The 19,591-nt window shown below is 36.3% G+C and overlaps 1 protein-coding gene across 1 annotated transcript in view; it reads right to left on the reverse strand.

The window, feature by feature from the left end:
* Window positions 1-18,530, reverse strand: part of PHYHIPL (phytanoyl-CoA 2-hydroxylase interacting protein like) — a 133,171-nt gene extending 114,641 nt beyond the window's left edge. The window contains exon 1 of the mRNA XM_079138156.1: window positions 18,488-18,530. Coding sequence (XP_078994282.1) covers window positions 18,488-18,515 — 28 coding nt within the window. The 5' untranslated portion in view covers window positions 18,516-18,530. The remainder of the gene's footprint in view (window positions 1-18,487) is intronic.
* Window positions 18,531-19,591: the final 1,061 nt, after the last annotated feature.

Consider the following 19,591-nt stretch of genomic DNA (forward strand, 5'->3'; position numbering starts at 1 on the left):
TCAGTCTTTTTATATTTTTATGAGTGCATTGTAGTTATAGTGGGGTTCTTTTTGACATAATCATACATGCATGGAATATAATTTGCTCCATTATAATCCCCAGTACTTCTACTTTCCTCCCTTCCTTCCTTACTCTGTTCCTCTCTTTACTCTGTTGGTCTTCCTTCTATTTATTGTTCTTTTTTGGTACTGAGAATTAAACCCAGGGGTGCTTAACCACTGAGCCACATCCCCAACCCTTTTATATATTTTATTTAGAGACAGGGTCTTGCTGAGTTGCTAAGTGCCTTGCTAAGTTGCTGAGGCCGTCTTTGAACTCACGATCCTCTTGCCTCAGCCTCCTGAGCTACCATGCCTGGCTTATTAGATATTCTTTTTTAATTTGTGCTTTTATTGTTCTTTTAATTTGTGCTTTATAAATAGGCATAAAGGTGGAATTCACTGTGATGTATTCATGTGTATAGCATAATTTGGTCAATTACAGTTTCAAGCTCCTTCCTTTTCCTTCCCTCCTCCACCCCCCTCAACCTCCTTTCTCTACTCTATTGATCTCCCTTCTATTTTCATGGATTCCCCTTTTTTATTTCCTTATTTCTCCTTAGCTTCTATGTGAGAGAAACATTTCACTCTGAATTTCTGAGTTAAGTATTCTAATTTCAGTTCCTTTGGATAAATGCCAAGGAGTGAGATAGCTAGGTCATTTAGTGGTTTCATTTCTAGTCTTTTGAGGAATCTCTGTACTGCTTTCCAAAGTGGTGGTAGCAATTTGAAGTCCTTCCAACAATGTATGGTTGTACATTTTTCTTCCCATCTTCACCAGTAGTTATTATTATTTGTATTCTTGATGATTACCATTCTAAGTATAGTTTTTATTTTCATTCCCTGATTAATAGGATGTTGAACATTTTTTCATATATTTATGAGCCATTTGTATATCTTCTTTTGAAGAACATCTATTTCATTTACTTGCCCATTTATTGTTGGGTTATTTGTCGTGTGTGTGTGTGTGTGTGTGTGGTTTTTTTTTTTTTTGTTGTTGTTGTTGTTGTTATATATTCTGGGTATTAATCTCATGTCAGAGTAATAGCTGGCAAAGATTCTATCCCATTCTGTAGGCCCTGCCTTCATGCTCTTTGATTCCTTTGCTGTGCAAAAGCTTTTTAATTTGATGCTGTCCCATTTGTTGATTCTTTATTTCTTGAACCTTACAGGTTTTGTTAAGGAAGTAGATACTTCCACCACTATATTGGAGTAATGGCCCTATGTTTTCTTCTAGCAATTGCCAAGTTTCTGTTCTAATTTCTAGGTCTTTGATACACTTTGAGTTGATTTTTATACCATATGTTGTTACAAGTATCTCACCAGACAAAGATATCCACAGGCTGAAGGTGAAAGGATGAAAAAGACCAACCATGAAAATGTAGACCATAAGCATGCAGGAATAGCTGCTCTCATATCTAACAAAGTAGACTTTAAGCCAAAATTAATCAGAAGAGACAAAGAATGTCATTTCATACTGGTTAAGGGATTTATCCAACATCAAGGTATAATGATTGTAAATATTTATACTTACATACACAAAACAAACCCTACTCAGTATAAAGACTCAAATAGACCCCAGTACAATAATACTAGATGATTTTAACACACCTCTCTCATTAATAGATAGATCATCCAGACATAAACTTAGCAAAGACTTTCCAAAATTAAAAAATACTATTTAATCAAAAGGACCTAATAGACATCTGTAGAACACTTAATCATCATAAATTGAATTCCTTTTCTTTTCAGCTGTACATGGAACAATCTCTAGATCATATTTCAGGACAAAACAAGTCTTAATAAATATGAAAAAAATAAAAATAATTCCTTATATCCTATCAGATAATAATGAATAAAATTATAAATCAATAACAAGATAAAATCAGAAATCATTTTAATATGTGGAGATTAAATAATATGTTTTTGAGTACAGAATTGGCTATATAACAAATCAGAGAAATCAAAAAATTTTGGAAACAAATAAGAACAGAGATACACATGTCAAAATCTCTGGGACAGGCAGAGGAAAGTTTAAAGCATGGAGTACCTACATTTAAAAAAGGGGTCAGTTTAATTCTTTTCCTTTTGTGGGTCTTTCCTCAATAATCTGATACACTGTTGAACCAAGGATTCAGAAGATTTGGGCTCAGGAAGCAACTATTATAGCTGTTTAAACTTTAGGCAAATAAGTTCTCTTTGAGTCTTATTTCCTCTCTTATAAAATGCTGGAGTAGATTGACTCATTTTCCTTTTGTCAGTGTCTGAATACTCCTCAGAACTTGAGTGTCTATTAATAGTCATCCCAGACATTTGACACTATATCACACCACTTTTTTTTATTCTTTTATATTTGGACTATGTGTTTACACACTCTCTCTCTCTCTCTCTCTCTCTCTCTCTCTCTCTCTCTCTCTCTCTCTCATTCACTTGCATGTACATACCCATAGTTTTTGTGAACCCAGACTTAAAGACTTAACCACCCATGAACCAAAAATACTCAGGAAAAAAATTGCATGTATACTGAACATCTACAGAGCATGTATACTGAACATCTACAGACATTTTCTTATTCTCATTCCCTACACAATACAAAAGTAATCTAGGGAAGATTTAAAATATAAGGATGAGCATAGATTTTATGCAAATACCATATCATTTTATATACGAAACTTGAGCATCTGCATGATTTGGGTGTCCCTGGGGAGTCCTGGAACCAATCGTCCAGTGAATACAAAGGGACAATTGTATTATACCTTTAAAGGCAGCTGTCTGATTTCTATAACATGCAAACAGCAAGAGCCATTTTTTTCTTTATTTTCTTGTTTTTTTTTTTTTTTTTTTTTTTTTTTTTTGTTTTTTTTGGCAGGGCAAAGTGAGTACCAGGGATTGAATTCAGAGACACGACCACTGAGCCATATCACCAGCCCAATTTTGTATTTTATTTGCTTAGTGCTTCGCTTTTGCTTAGCCTGGCTTTGAAATTACAGTCTTCCTGCCTCAGCCTCCCAAACCGCTGGGAATACAGGCCCACACCACTGCACCTGGCTTTGTTTTGTTTTTAAGAACACCATTGAATTTCATAATCTTAAGATAAATGAATCCTCTTAGGAATTTTCTGATTTTTTTCTCTGAAAAGAATCTTTGGGCAAATACTAGGTACTTTTCTCAAAAGCTTTACTTTATTGATACATTTTCATCTTTTGAGATCATTATCATTCCTTCAAATGAGTGAAAATAATACTTCCTCAGCAAAAAGAACAAAGCTGGAAGCATCATAATGCCTGACTTTAAAATATACTACAAAGCTACAATAATCAAAACAGCAGGGAATAAAAACAGACACATAGACCAATGGGACAGAATAAAAGGCCTAGAAATAAATCTATCCATTTACAGTTAGTTGATTTTCTACAAAGATACCAAGAACACACAATGGGGAAAGGACAAACTCTTCAATAAATGATGTTGGGACAACTAAATATCCATATGCAGAAAAATAAAATTGGATCTTTATCTAACACAACATAAAAAAAATCAACTCCAAATGGAATGAAGATTTAAATGTAAGACTTGAAATTGGAAAATTACTGGAAGAAACCATAGGAAAAATGCTCTGCAAAACTGCTGTTGACCTTGACTATTTGAATATGAACCTAAAAGTATAGGGAATAAAATAAGGGGGGGGGGGACTACAACAAAGGTGATATAGCAAACTAAAAACCCACTGTAGAGCCATGGAAACAATCAACAGTGTGAAAAGGCAACCTATGGAATGGCAGAAAATATTTGCAAACCATACATCTGGTTAACAGTTAATATCTAAAATATATAAGGAACTTAGTGGTAGGAAACTTAAAAAAGTAGGCAAAGGCACTGGGCTTTGTGGTGTATACCTGCAGTCCTAGCTACTTGGGAGGCTAACGCAGGAGGATCACAAGTTCAAGGCCAGTATGGGCAAGGTAGTAAGACCCTGTCTCAAAATTTAAAAATGGAATGATGTAGCTCAGCAGTAGATCTCTTACCTAGCAGGAGCAGGGCCCTGGGTTCAATATCCAGTATCCAGAACAAAACAAAACAAACAAACAAAAAATAAAGGCTAAGAATCTGAATAGATATTTCTTGAAAGAACACCTACAATGGCCTATAAGTATATGAAACAATGCTTAAAATCACTATTCATTAGAGAAATGCAAATTAAAACCACAATGAGTTATCACCTCATACTCATTAAACTGAACATTGATAAGACAAGATAACAAGTGTCCAAGAAGATATGGAGAAAAGGGAAGCCTTGTAGATTGTTGTTGGGAATGTGAAGTAGTACAGCCATTATGACGAAAGTATGATGGTGCCTCAAAAGATTGAAAATAGAACTATAATAAGATCCAGAAACTGAGCACACATCCAAAGGAAATTAAATCAGTATGTCAAAAATATGTTGCATCCCCATGCAACATTCTTCATAGCCACAATATGGACATCATCCTGTGTCCACCGGTGAAGGAATGAATAAATAAAATATACTCTAAATATACAATGAGATACTTGTCAACCTTAAAAAGAAGGATATCTTGTCATTTGTGACAACATGTGTGACTCAGGAGGACATTCTGATGTGTGAAATAAACTAAACAAAGAAGGACAAATAATGCATGATTTCAATTATATGTGGAATCTAGAAAAGTTGAACTCACAGAAATAGGAAAAAAGTGGTTACCAGGGGTTGGATGGTAGGGGCAAGTTGGAGGAATGTTGGTCAACTTATACAAAATTGCAGTTCCGTAGAAGGAACTATTTTGCAAATCACACAGTATGGTTACCACAGTGAAAACAATGTTTTGTATTCTTGAAAACTGCTAAGAGGGTAGTTTTAACACATATATACACACAGACAATAAGAAGTCTGTGAGGCTTATCAATCTTTAATTAGCTTGATTTAGCTATTCCACAAGTATACTATTTCAAACAACACATTGTGCACAATAAATGTAGGCTTTTGTCAATAAATACATAAAATATTGGGCCACATGTAAGAAATTTGCCAATCTTTCTAATTGTACAACCCAGATTCAAGCTCTGTAGTTCCATACCATTCACTTATTTGCATCTAGATTTCTACCATTTCCTCTGTCATCTAACAGTTCTATTGAGAACTTCTTTTTAGAGAAAATCACCATCAATATCCCAAAGACTTTAAGCTCCAATGAAATAAATATTTACATACAAGTAAATATTTAAATACAATCAAAATACTGTATTTTCCCTAAGTTTTCAAAATCTCCCAAGCTTAACTCTGCCTGTTCAACCGATTAGAAAGAGACTCACATACAATTCTGTGGGGATGACTTGGGGCTAAAAAGCTTTGCTGTGTATGTTTGGAATTGTACTTGTATATATAAGTAGATATGAGGATGAGGTTCGTAGCAAATAGATTATAATATCTAAAATTTAACTGTATTCTTTGGTGGGGTTTTATTGCTGTTTTGTTTTGTTTTGTTTTGCTTGTTTTTTGGTATAAAATATGAAGTTTTGATCAAAGGCCTTGATCTGGTCGATTTTTACTGTTAGTTGTTCTTCCCAATCTTACATCAGGTATTCTTTCACATTTTTTTGTTGCTTTTTAGCAAAACTGGAAAAAGTACATGAACTCCTTAGAATTCTTACATTGTTCCATAATTGCATTATTAATACTGAGGAATATACAAAACAAGGCTAAGATTCTTCTATTTGGTAATGCAAAGATTGGAAACATTAGGACAGTGGTTCAAAGTTTGGCTTGCCATCTGACAGATTGTGATTCAGTCTCTGTAACTTTCTATGCCAGAATGTTTTAGACAAATTTCTTAACTTCCCTAAGGTTCCATTTTATTATCTATAAAATGGGAATAATAAATAAATGTACTTTATATGTTTTCTAAGTAGACAGTTAATATATGTGATAAACAGTAAGTATGTGCTCTAGTACATAGTAAGTGTTCACCTAATAGTGATTGTTATTTTAAACTTCCGTCAATAATTTTTGGTATTGGAGAAGGTTTCTGAGTAATGGCTGGAGCTGGGTATAAAGTGGTAGAGTGTAACATGAATCAAGGATTATTTGGGGTTCAAAAATTCAATTTCACCTGAAGACACTGGACAACTCACTTAATTCTCACTTATCTTCAATTTTTAAAAAATATCGTTTTCTGTCCCAGCCTCATTTTCCACATCTTCTCCCCTCCTATGTAGTTTATTTTTAGTTCCCTTGATCACAAATGTTCCTAGAAAATAATTTGCTGAGACTTGTTTGACACAACAGGCAATGTGTTCCTTCTCTTCTCAACAATCTGTTTTCAGCATAATCATTCAGTAGTCACTGATAGGCTATATCTACTAAAGGAGCTACAGGTGTGAAGAACTGGATTAGGGTGTTCTGAAGTATTGGAGATTTCCAGTGATTCTGAAATAATGTTATATGGATATTCTTCCTCTCTTTCGCTCTGTAAAGCTGACTAGGGCAAAAAAACAGAAAATAGCAAACAAATAAAACTCATGGTTCCCTTTTTTCTGGGTTGCTTTACCAACATGATTTGTTTTCTAAATCAGTTAAAAAACCTCTTTTTTCCCCCCTTTTGGTAAATTTTCCATTTCATAATTGATTTCAGTCGGAAAATAAGCAGAACGGAATTAAAGACAATTTTTTTTTTAGATTTTTTTTTTTATTTATTGTAAACAAATGGGATACATGTTGTTTCTCTGTTTGTACATGGAGTAAAGGCATACCATTTGTGTAATCATAAATTTACATAGGGTAATGTTGTTTGATTCATTCTGTTATTTTTTCCCTTCCCCCCACCCCTCCCACCCCTCTTTTCCTTCTATACAGAGCTTCCTTCCTCCATACTTGCCCCCCTCCCTAACCCTAACTCTAACCCTAACACTAACCCTTCCCTCCCCCCATTATGTGTCATCATCCACTTATTAGCGATATCATTTTACCTTTGGTTTTTTGAGATTGGCTTATCTCACTTAGCATGATATTCTCCAATTTCATCCATTTGCCTGCAAATGCCATAATTTTATCATTCTTTATGGCTGAGTAATATTCCATTGTATATATGCATACCACAGCTTCTTTATCCACTCCTCAATTGAAGGGCATCTAGGTTGGTTCCACAGTCTGGCTATTGTGAATTGAGCAGCTATGAACATTAATGTGGCTGTTTCTCTGTAGTATGCTGATTTTAAGTCCTTTGGGTATAGGCCAAGGAGTGGGATAGCTGGGTCAAATGGAGGGTCCATTCCAAGTTTTCTAAGGAATCTCCACACTGCTTTCCAGAGTGGCTGCACTAATTTTCAGCCCCAGCAGCAATGTATGAGTGTACCTTTCTCCCCACATCCTCGCCAACACCTGTTGTTGCTCGTATTCTTGATAATCGCCATTCTAATTGGGGTGAGATGGAATCTTAGGGTGGTTTTGATTTGCATTTCTCTTATTACTAGAGATGTTGAACATTTTTCCATATGTTTGTTGATTGCTTGTAGATCTTCTTCTGTGAAGTGTCTATTCATTTCCTTAGCCCATTTGTCGACTGGATTATTTGAATTCTTGGAGTAGAGTTTTTTGAGTTCTTTATAGATTCTGGAGATTAGTGCTCTATCTGAAGTATGAGTGGCAAAGATTTTCTCCCACTCTGTAGGCTCTTTCTTCGCATTGCTGATAGTTTCCTTTGCTGAGAGAAAGCTTTTTAGTTTGAATCTATCCCAGTTGTTGATTCTTGCTTTTATTTCTTGTGCTATGGGAGTCCTATTAAGGAAGTCTGGTCCTAAGCCGACATGTTGAAGATCTGGACCTACTTTTTCTTCTATAATCTGCAGGGTCTCTGGTCTGATTCCAAGGTCCTTAATCCATTTTGAGTTTAGTTTCGTGCATGGTGAGAGATATGGGTTTAGTTTCATTCTATTGCATATGGATTTCCAATTCTCCCAGCACCATTTGTTGAAGAGGCTATCTTTTCTCCATTGCATATTTTTGGCACCTTTGTCTAGTATGAGAAAATTGTATTTATTTGGGTTTGTGTCCATGTCCTCTATTCTGTACCATTGATCTACCTGCCTATTTTGGTACCAATACCATGCCGTTTTTGTTACTATTGCTTTGTAGTAGAGTTGAAGATCTGGTATTGCAATACCCCCTGTTTCACTCTTCCTGCTAAGGATTGCTTTAGCTATTCTGGGTTTCTTATTCCTCCAGATGAATTTCATAATTGCTTGCTCTATTTCTGTAAGGTACGTCATTGGGATTTTAATTGGAATTGCATTGAATTTGTATAGCACATTAGGTAGTATGGCCATTTTGACAATATTAATTCTTACTATCCAAGAACATGCAAGATCTTTCCATCTTCTAAGGTGTTCTTTAATTTCTTTCTTTAGTGTTGTATAGTTCTCATTGTAGAGGTCTTTCACCTCTTTTGTGAGATTGATTCCCAAGTATTTTATTTTTTTCGAGGCTATTGTGAATGGGGTAGTTTTCCTAATTTCTCTTTCTGAAGATTCATAACTTATGTATAAAAATGCATTGGATTTATGAGCATTGATCTTGTAACCTGCTACTTTACTGAATTCACTTATGAGTTCTTAGAGTTTTCTGGTGGAATTTCCAGGTTCCTCTAAATATATAATCATGTCATCAGCGAACAGGGACAGTTTGAGTTCTTCTTTTCCAATTTGTATCCCTTTAATTTCTTTGGTTTGTCTAATTGCTCTGGCTAGAGTCTCAAGAACGATGTTGAATAGAAGTGGTGAAAGAGGGCATCCCTGCCTTGTTCCAGTTTTTAGGGGGAATGCTTTCAGTTTTTCACCATTTAGAATGATATTAGCCATGGGCTTAGCATAAATGGCCTCTACAATGTTAAGGAATGTTCCCACTATCCCTATTTTTTCTAGTGCTTTGAGCATGAAGGGGTGCTGTATTTTATCAAATGCTTTTTCTGCATCTATTGAAATAATCATGTGATTCTTGACTTTAAGTCTATTGATATGGTGAATGACATTTATTGATTTCCTGATATTGAACCAACCTTGCATCCCTGGGATGAAACCCACTTGATCATGGTGCACTATCTTTTCAATATGTTTTTGTACGCGACTTGCTAAAATTTTGTTGAGAATTTTTGCGTCGCTGTTCATTAAGCATATTGGTCTGAAATTTTCTTTCCTTGATGAGTCTCTGTCTGGTTTAGGTATCAGTGTGATATTGGCTTCATAGAATGAGTTTGGGAGGGTTCCCTCCTCTTCTATTTTATGGAATACTTTGAGGAGTATTGGAATGAGCTCTTCTTTAAAGGTTTTGTAGAACTCGGCTGAGAACCCATCTGGTCCCGGACTTTTCTTTGTTGGTAGGCTTTTGATGACTTCTATTTCAGTACTTGAAATTGGTCTATTTAAATTGTGTATTGTCCTCCTCGTTCAGTTTAGGCAATTCATATGTCTCTACAAACCTGTTGATGTCTTCGAGGTTTTCTGTTTTGTTGGAGTATAGATTTTCAAAATAGCTTCTAATTATATTTTGTATTTCAATCCTGTCTGTTGTGATATTTCCTTGTTCATTCCGAATTTTAGTGATTTGGGTTTTCTCTTGTCTTCTCTTTGTTAGTGTGGCTAAAGGTTTATCAATTTTGTTTATTTTTTCGAAGAACCAACTATTTATTTTGTCAATTTTTTGTATTGTTTCTTTTGTTTCAAATTAATTGATTTCAGCTCTGAGTTTAACTATTTCCTGTCTTCTACTACTTTTGGTGCTGTTCTGTTCTTCTTTTTCTAGGGCTTTGAGCTGTAGTGTTAGGTTGTTTATTTGTTGAGTTTTACTTCTTTCATTAAATGCGCTCCATGAAATAAATTTCCCTCTAAGTATTGCTTTCATAGTGTCCCAGAGATTTTGATATGACGTTTCTTTGTTCTCATTTACCTCTAAGAATTTTTTAATTTCCTTCCTAATATCTTCTGTTATCCATTCATCATATAATAGCATATTGTTTAATCTCCAGATGTTGGAATAGTTTCTGTGTTTTACTCTTTCATTTATTTCTAACTTCAATCCATTATGATCTGATAGAATACATGCTAGTGTCTCTATCTTCTTGTATTTGCTAACATTAGCTTTGTGGCATAATATATGGTCTGTTTTAGAGAAGGATCCATGTGCTGCTGAGAAGAAAGTGTATTCGCTCTTGGTTGGATGGTATATTCTATAAATGTCCGTTAAGTCTAAATTATTGATTGTGTTATTGAGATCTATGGTTTCTTTGTTCAATTTTTGTTTGGAAGATCTGTCCAGTGGTGAGAGAGGCGTGTTAAAATCACCTAGTATTATTGTGTTATGGTCTATTTGGTTTCTGAAATTGAGAAGGATTTGTTTGACATACATGGATGAGCCACTGTTTGGGGCATAGATGTTTATGATTGTTATATCTTGCTGATTTATGCTTCCCTTAAGCAGTATGAAATGACCTTCTTTATCCCTTCTGACTAACTTTGGCTTGAAGTCCACATTATCTGAAATGAGGATGGATACTCCAGCTTTTTTGCTGAGTCCATGTGCATGGTATGTTTTTCCCCATCCTTTCACCTTTAGTCTATGGGTATCTTTTTCTATGAGATGAGTCTCTTGCAGGCAACATATTGTTGGATTTTTCTTTTTAATCCAATCTGCCAGTCTATGTCTTTTGATTGATGAGTTCAGGCCATTAACATTCAGGTTATTATTGAGATATGATTTGGTTTCCCGGTCATTTGGTTCATTTTTTAAATTTTATTTATTTATTTGTTTGACACAACTTGGCTCCTCCTTTATTTGACCATTCCTTTAGGATAATTCCTCCCTTTGCTGGTTTGCTTCTTTGTTTTTCATCTCTTCCTCATGAAATATTTTGCTGAGAATGTTCTGTAATGCTGGCTTCCTTTTTGTAAATTCTTTTAGCTTTTGTTTATCATGGAAGGATTTTATTTCATCGTGAAATTTGAAGGTAAGTTTTGCTGAGTATAAGATTCTTGGTTGACATCCATTTTCTTTCAGGGCTTGAAAAATGTTGTTCCAGGCCCTTCTAGCTTTTAGGGTCTGGATTGAAAAATCTGCTGATATCCGTATTGGTTTCCCCCTGAATGTAATTTGGTTCTTTTCTCTCACAGCCTTTAAAATTCTGTATTTATTTTGTATGTTAGGCATTTTCATTATAATGTGCTTTTGTGTGGGTCTGTTGTAATTCTGTGTATTTGGAGTCCTATAAGCCTCTTGAACTTGATTTTCCATTTCATTCTTCAGATTTGGGAAATTTTCTGATATTATTTCATTGAATAGATTGTTCATTCCTTTGGTTTGTTTCTCTAAGCCTTCCTCAATCCCAATAATTCTTAAATTTGGCCTTTTCATGATATCCCATGGTTCTTGGAGATTCTGTTCATGAATTCTTACCATCTTCTCTGTTTGTTCAACTTTGTTTTCAAGGTTAAATATTTTGTCTTCAATGTCTGAGGTTCTGTCTTCCAGGTGTTCTATCCTACTGGATATGCTTTCTATGGAGTTCTTAATTTGGTTTATTGTTTCCTTCATGTCAAGGATTTCTGTTTGGTTTTTTTTTTCAATATCTCTAACTCTTTATTGAAATGATCTTTTGCTTCCTCTGTTTGCTCTTTGAACTGTCGATTGGTGCGATCATTCAATGCCTGCATTTGCTCTTTCATCTCATCGTTTGCTTCTCTGATCATTTTAATTATGTACAATCTGAACTCCTTTTCTGTCATTTCTTCTGCCATGCTGTCATTGGATTTTATTGATGTAACATCTAGATTTGTTTGCAGCATTTTCTTTCCTTGTTTTCTCATATTGTTCAGGTATCAGTGGACCGCTGAGATATTGAAGATTTCCTTTATTGACTTACAATGTCCCTGAAGATTTCTATATATGTCCACTCTTAGCCTTCAGTAGGGTGAAGTCTTGGAGGAAGTTGATAATGCGGTGCTCCACAAGGAATCTGCCTCTCTAGGAGTGGTGGCCTTCAGGTGGGGTATATTCCCTGCTAGTAGGCAGAGGTGCCACCACTTGTTGACCAATGGTCATCCAAAGGGGAACTAGGCTACAGGCTGAGGCAAGGCCTGTTTGGGCCTGTGTCTCTGGTTTTACCGTCCTTGTGGGAAAACCTCACCCGGCAGGAAGACTCACCCGATGGGGAGGTCTCGCTGGTCAGTTCCCTCCTAGAGGTTCCCCTCAATTTACAGCTCCCACCTGGGCTGGGCTGCCTTCCTCTGCAAAGTTCCCAGGGGTCCGGCCCTACCTCCTGGGCCTGGGAGCCTCACCCTTCGCAGATGAATCTCCTTAGGCTGCCCCTCCTCAGAGAATCTGCCCACAGGCCTGGAACCTTCGCTCTGCCCCTAAGCGTGTCTCTGTGCGGCTCTTCCACCAAGAAGCCTCCTAGATCCTGGGACCCTGCTCTGCACCTAATCGCCTGGCTATGCAGCCCCTCCTCTGAGCAGCCACCTGGAGCCCCGTACAATCGCTCTGAGTCCCAGAGACCCATGCCTCTTCCTCCAGACAGCCGCCCAGTATTCCGGTGCGGTCACTAGGAGTCCAAGCAACTCACTGTGTGCCTCCTCCTCCCACCGACCACCCGTAGCCCGGGGCAATCAATCACTCCAAGTCAAAATGACCCTCCCTGTTCCTCCTCCTCCTCCTGGTAACCCCCCGGGTGTTCAGGGGTGGTCACTCTGAGTGGCTCTGAATCCACGTGACCCGCTGCATGCGTCCTCTGGGCAGCCGCCCGGAGCTCTGGTGCGGCCACTGGAGACCAAGCGACCCACCGCGCTTCTCCTCCAGGCAGCCCCCCTGTGTTCAGGAGCGGTCGCTTTAAGTCCAAACAACTCACCAATCGCCTTCTCCTCTGAGCAGCCCCCTGGAGCTCCAATGCAGTCACTGCGAGTCCAAACGCCCTGCCGCGCTCCTCCTCCTCCTCCTCCTACTCCTCCGGGCAGGCCCCGGTGTTCAGAAGTGGTCTGAGTCCAAACAGCTCGCCACGCAGCCCCTCCTCTGGCAACCTCCTGTAGCTCTGGTGCAGTCACTCCAAATCCAAGCGGCCCCGCTCCTCCTCCTCCTCGTCCTCAGGGCAGGCCCTGGTGTCCTGAGTCCACACAGCTCTCCTCGCCGCTCCTCCCCTAGGCAGCCTCCGGAGCCCCAGTGGTGGCTCCGAGTCCCAGCGCTTTGCTGAGCGGCCTCCTCTCCGATGCTCCCAGTTGTCCGAGTTCACTGCTCCAGCGGGGGGGGCGGGGGGGGGCGTCTCGCCGGCAGCTCTACTTCACAAAGTTCCCTGCGTTCCGGGACTACTGTCCCATCCGGGACACCTCCCCAATGGGAGAGACTCACCCGGCTGCTTTGAGTTGGTCCCAAGTCTCTCAATTTCTCCTCTTTTGAATCCTGAGTCCTGGAGCAACATGAAATGCAGCCACCCTCTAGGCCGCCATCTTAAAAAACCTAAAGACAATTTTTTTTTTTTTTACAGGCCAGCTCTGTCATCCTGTATCACACAAAAATGTTTGGCCCTAGAGGACCATGTAGAGATTCTGGAATGACTGTGCTCAGAGTTAGGGTCCTGGTCTCAATCTAAGTGCTACAACTGACTGGAAGTCTCCATTCCCATGTACATAAAATTAAGAGAATGGGCTATATCCTAAATGGCAAATAAGATGTTCTTTTATTTATAGTTTTACTTTTAGCAATAAGAAGTGACCGTCTAGGTTACCTGAGCTGAGATACCTGAGATGAATCTTTTTGCAATAGTGGAATGTTTTGTGATCAGTGAATCATAAGCACAGGATACAAGAAGAGAACCTCATGCTTGATGTTTGCCACCCCTGGACTAGGCAATCCCTAAGATCTTTCTAGCTTTAGCATCACATCAGGGTATGATGATTCCTAGACTACTGAAGATGGGAAGTGTCTGCCTTCCAAGTAGGTCAACCATCTGTGGTAACTAACACGATTACTGTGCATGTAGTAGAATGTCTTACCATCTAGTCCTTTCCAAAAGAATTTGAGAAATATCTTATTTTTTTTAAAGTTTTTGGAAAGGGAGTTTACATAATGGAAGAGAAAAAGAGTGAAATATAAAAGAGGAAGTCTAAAAGCCAACTATGAAATTCAAGGTTCGATTTTAATCTAACTCTCTACAATGCCATTCTCTTTCCATTTAATGTCAGTAGACCATGGCAAAAGAAAAAAGAGTCACATTGACCTGTTAATACTATGTGAAATCCTGGACATTTTTCAAATTTGCTCATGAAATGGTTGGTAGAATCCTGAGATTTGTTGAAGGGAAATGCTGTTGCTATTTTACGGAGTCAGACTTTAGCAGAGCAGTCAAAATGATTGTCATATTTAAAATTCACCAACAGAAATGATCACTTGCATCATCTTCAAAAAGTGTGACTTAGTTCTTACGTGAAGGAACTCAAAGGCTTATTGCCATTCACAGTCCCCTTAGATGCATGTTACCCAAAGCATAGTAAATAGATCAACACAGCCAAATGGGGGCAGGGGAAATAGTCACATGTTCTAAAACTATACAGTTTTATGTCTGAAATGACACTTCTGCTCTTATATTTTGCATTGAGAATATATAGAAATAATGAGAGTGAAAAGAAATTTATAAAGCATACATATGAATAATATGATTCTTGAGACTTTCTGCAGGACAAAATTTAAAAGCCTATACTATATCTATTTTCATTTATATTTTCAAGCATTTGTTCATTCAGAGTCATTAGGACTATTCCTTTATCTAAAATGTTGTGGAACCTTTTTTCCTCAGACATTTCTGTTCTCTTACCCTCTTATTTACGTGATGTTAAGTTACTTTAAAAATAGAGAAGACCTCTGATTCTGGCTAAGAAGATATAATAGGAACTGAGTTTTTCCTCCTGTCAGAAACAATTGTGAAGTCAAATAAAATAATGAAGAAATTGTTTTCAAGATTCTGAATATGAGGCAATGAGAAGCAGTGACCCCTAAGAGGTGGTAAACAAATGGAGGGAGCCCTGTGATTGTCTGAAGAGAGTTTCCAGGTCAGGGTGCACTGACAAGAAATACAAGCAGAACCCAGGAAATCCTTGAGTTGAAGAGATGAAAAAGCATGTTTAGAGGGAACAAAGCACTTAGAGTTTGCAGAATACTAGAAATGAAAGAGCTGCCAAGAAAGGGTACTCCAGAAATCAGAAAAGGATCCTTTTCAAGTATTGAACAAATAATGTTCAGGCATGCATGGGCAGAAAAAATCCGAGTAGAGAAAGAAATACTCAAAAACATTATAAGCAACAGTGCTCAAATTCCATATAGGACCAGAAATATTGCTCAGTTTTCTTGCAGAAATGAAGACTTCATAATTCATGAGCCATTGGAGAAATTCCAAAGACCCTTTTTTAGTGGGGAATAATTAGACTTGGAAAAAATATTGCTTAGTTCTTGCCTAATAAATCTTAAAAGCAGCAGCCAAAAGGATCAAATTATTTCCAAATTACTTAACTGTGTCCTAGAACAAAACTCAAGAATAGTTATTAGAATACAAAGAAATACACAATACCCAACAAGGTAGAGCATGGATATCTTGTATCCAGTCAAAAATTACCAGATATGCAAGAGACAGGAAAATACCACCTATAATGAAGAAAAGGTCAATCAAGCAAAACTGACCAACGACTAAAAGATATGTTAGAATTGGCTGGCAAAGGCATTAGAAAATTATTAAGATATGTTAGAACTAGCTGAAAAGAACATTAGAAAAAATATGACTTATTTCATGTGTTAGAAAGCTAGATGGAAATATTGAACATGTTGGATAGAGAGATAACAACTTTTTAAAATATCCACATCAAACTTCCAGAGGCAAAATCAGAAAATTAATCCTAGAGATAAAATCTAGATGTAAGAAGACATTGATGGAATTAATGTGGATTAAACATTGCAGAACTTGGAGGTATGACAATAGATACTTTTCAAAATGAAAAAAAGAGAGAAAAAGAAACTTAAACATAAAAAGAACACAATCAGTGGAGCAAACTTCAAGTGATTTAATATATGTGTACTTGTAGTTCTTAAAAGAAGATAGAAATCAGAAAAAGTAATTGAAGACTAATGGGAAAAAAAATTCAAATTTATGAAAACTTGAGAACTTCAAGAAACTCAAAACCCCTAAGAACAAGAAATCTAATGAATAGTATACCAAGGCACATTGTAAACAACTTGCCCAAAATCAATGATGATGAGAAAATTTTACAAGCAGCTAAAGAAAAAGAAAACAGGTAATAAATACAGAGGAACAAAATTAAAGATAGCAGATTTCATATCAAAACCAATAGAAACACAGTAAAGCAACATTTTTAATATACTGAAAGGAATGAAAAAACCCTGTCAATCTGGAATTTTATACCCAATGAAAATACCTTTCTTAAAAATCTGACATGAAGGTTTTTAACAACAAAAAAAAATGGGAAGAATTTAGTCTTCCACTATAAGAAATAATACAGAAATCCTTCAGGCAAAAGAAAAATGAAATCATATGGAAATTTGGATCTACATGAAGGCATCAATGATTTGTGGGGTTTTTGGGTTTTTTTGTTTTCTTGTGGTACTAAGGATTGAACCCAGAAGGACTCTAGCACTGAGCCACATCACCAGCCCTTTTTAATTTTTATTTTGAAACAGAATCTCACTAAGTCGCTTAGGGCTTCACTAAGTTGCTGAGGCTGGCTTTGACTTTCAATCCTCCTGTCTCAGCCTTCCAAGTAGCTGGGATTACAAGCATGTACCACAAGAGAATTTACTGCACGTGCAAAAACCAATATCAATGGAATATGGAATAATAAAATAATGTGGAGGTAAAATGTGTGATGATAATAGCACAAAGATCAAGAAGGGAGAAATGGAAGTATTATAAAGTCCTTCTACTATACATGAAATAGTTGCCTATCCTAAGTTAAATATATATACTATAAACTATGAGGCATTCCCTAATAAACAAATTACAACTAATGAGCTAACAAAGCAGATAAAATGTGATAATAAAAAATCACTTATCCAAAGAAGGCAGAAAAAAAGGGAGAACAAAGAGCATATAAAGAGAAAACAGGATGTGGATTTAAATCTTGCCATCCTAATAATCACATGATGTATGAATGATCTAAACACAATTAAAAGACAAATTTTTATTTCGAATGAAAAATTAATATTCACATATATGAGGACTAACAAGGATTCATTTCAAATATAAAAGCTGAATAAACTATAAAGTAAAAATATAGAAAAAGATATGCCATGATAACCTTAACAAAGCAAAGCTGGAATGGCTGTATCAGACTAAGTAGATTTCAAAGCACAGAATGTCATTATAGATAAAGAAGTTATTTTGTAATGTTAAAAAAAGACACTTTGTTGGTGTTTGCAAATGGGGCAACCTCTTTGGAAAACAGTTTGAAAGCTTTTGTAAAGCTAAATATAGACCTAGCATATGACTTAGACATTGCACTCCTTGGTATTTACCCCCCAAAAAATGCAAGCCTCAGAAAGACTAGTATGCAAAAGTTCCTGTCAACTGATTTGTAACAGCTCCAAATTAAAATTAACCCTAATGTCCATCAATAGATTAATAGAGAAACAAATTATATTATATCCATACTATGGTTATAAATAAATAAAAGGAACAAATGTAATACATGTTATACCATAGATGAATCTGAAAAAAACTTGCTTACTTCGAAAGAAACCAGAAAAAAAATACATTCTATATAATTCTATTTATGTAAAATTCTAGGAAATCCAAACTAATTTATAGTGGTGAAAAGCAGATCAAAGTTGGCTGGAAACAACCAGGTGGTGAGCAGGAGGGGCATTGTGGGCAGGAGTTGAAGAGGCACAAGGAAAATTTTGGAAGTACTATATATGTTCATTATCTTTATCGTGGTAATGAATTCATAGGTCATATTTAACATGCAGGCATGTAACAAAACTTCTAAAACTATGTATATTATGTATTTTAAATATGTGCAGCTTTTGTGTCTCAATTAAAGTTCAATAATGCTGCCTAAAATGAAGTGAAATATAGTAGTATGCATAGAAGATATAACTTCAGAGTTATTAGGATGCAAATATTTTACCACTCTCCATTCTTTACTTTGCACGTTGAGCATCAGCATTTTATTTTATCAGCAGAACAACTAACTTGGTAACTATCTCAGAAATAAGCAGATGCTATCTAGGAACCTCTGATACATTCATAATAACTGCATATATCATCCAAGAAATAATGACTACTGTGTTGATTATAAAAATCTCTCTGTTCAGTGGTAGTCTTTCATTAATTTAAACAAATTTATGATAACCTCTGTCAAAATTTCCTAAGCCATAAAAGAAAAAATCCATACTTACCTTGTGGCATGATTGTAAATGCAGTCATAGACTCATGGAGTTTGAAAGGACCTCAGAAATACCTGACTTGACGCTTTCTTTGATAAATAGATTGAAAGTCAGAGGAAAATGAGTAACCAGCTTGAAGTTACACACTCAATGAAACTAGAACTCATGTCTCCTGACTCTCTGAGTAAGAGTTTAGTATTTCACAATTCAGAGGGCTTCAATTTAGACCACTCAAGAAATGTTTGTTAAACTCTCAAGGAATAACCCAGATTGAAACCCTGATTTTATACCCCTCCTATTTTAAAATGCTCTGAGTTATTATCAAAGAAAAAGCATTCTGGTGTCAAAATCCAAACCCTCTCCCTTCCTACATTAATAAGTTTCTGTTTTTGAAAAGGGACATAAATTACCCTCATGTCTTTTTGTCCTGTCAGTTCTGTTTTTTTATATTTAGGTCAAGGCCCATTTATCTAGGTTTATTAAAAATTTAGGTCAATTAAAAATTTTAGCAAGTGCAAACTTTCTTTCTTGTCTCTCTTTTTCTTGTGGTTTTAAAAATTTCATATTGCATTTGGATTTTTGTCTATTTTTATTTTTTATTAAATTAAACTTTATTAAATTGCTGACAATTACCTTTCCAGGGAACATTCATTCAGTCTTCTCAAAGCTATTCAGGGCATAAACTATGCATAAGGACTGCTAAGACCTGGGGGGGGGGGGGGGGATTAGAGGGAGAAACACAATCATCAGAATAGATGGGAGAAAAATGGGCATATATTAGTTAAAATAGTATCGATTGTTAAAAACCAACGAACACATTAAATACATAAAGAACAATTGTGGGTTTTGCCATGAATGCATACATATATGTTTCTCAGTTCTGTTCTTCCTATACTGCTATTGTTTTTTTATGATCATCTCACAAACACAGTCTAAGAAGAAAATGCTAGTTCTTTGACCCAACTCAAGTCTAAAATTTAATCATCTGACATATTTATCATGCAGAATTTTCAGAAATTCTAACTGAATCCATAGGAATGAGAAATAGTATGTAATTAAACAAGGCTGAGCTTCAAGGGGGTTAATCACAGGATAACACCATGTATTCTGCAAAAT

The sequence above is a fragment of the Sciurus vulgaris genome, assembly GCF_902686455.1.
Source record: "Sciurus vulgaris genome assembly, chromosome: 4".
NCBI lineage: Eukaryota > Metazoa > Chordata > Mammalia > Rodentia > Sciuridae > Sciurus > Sciurus vulgaris.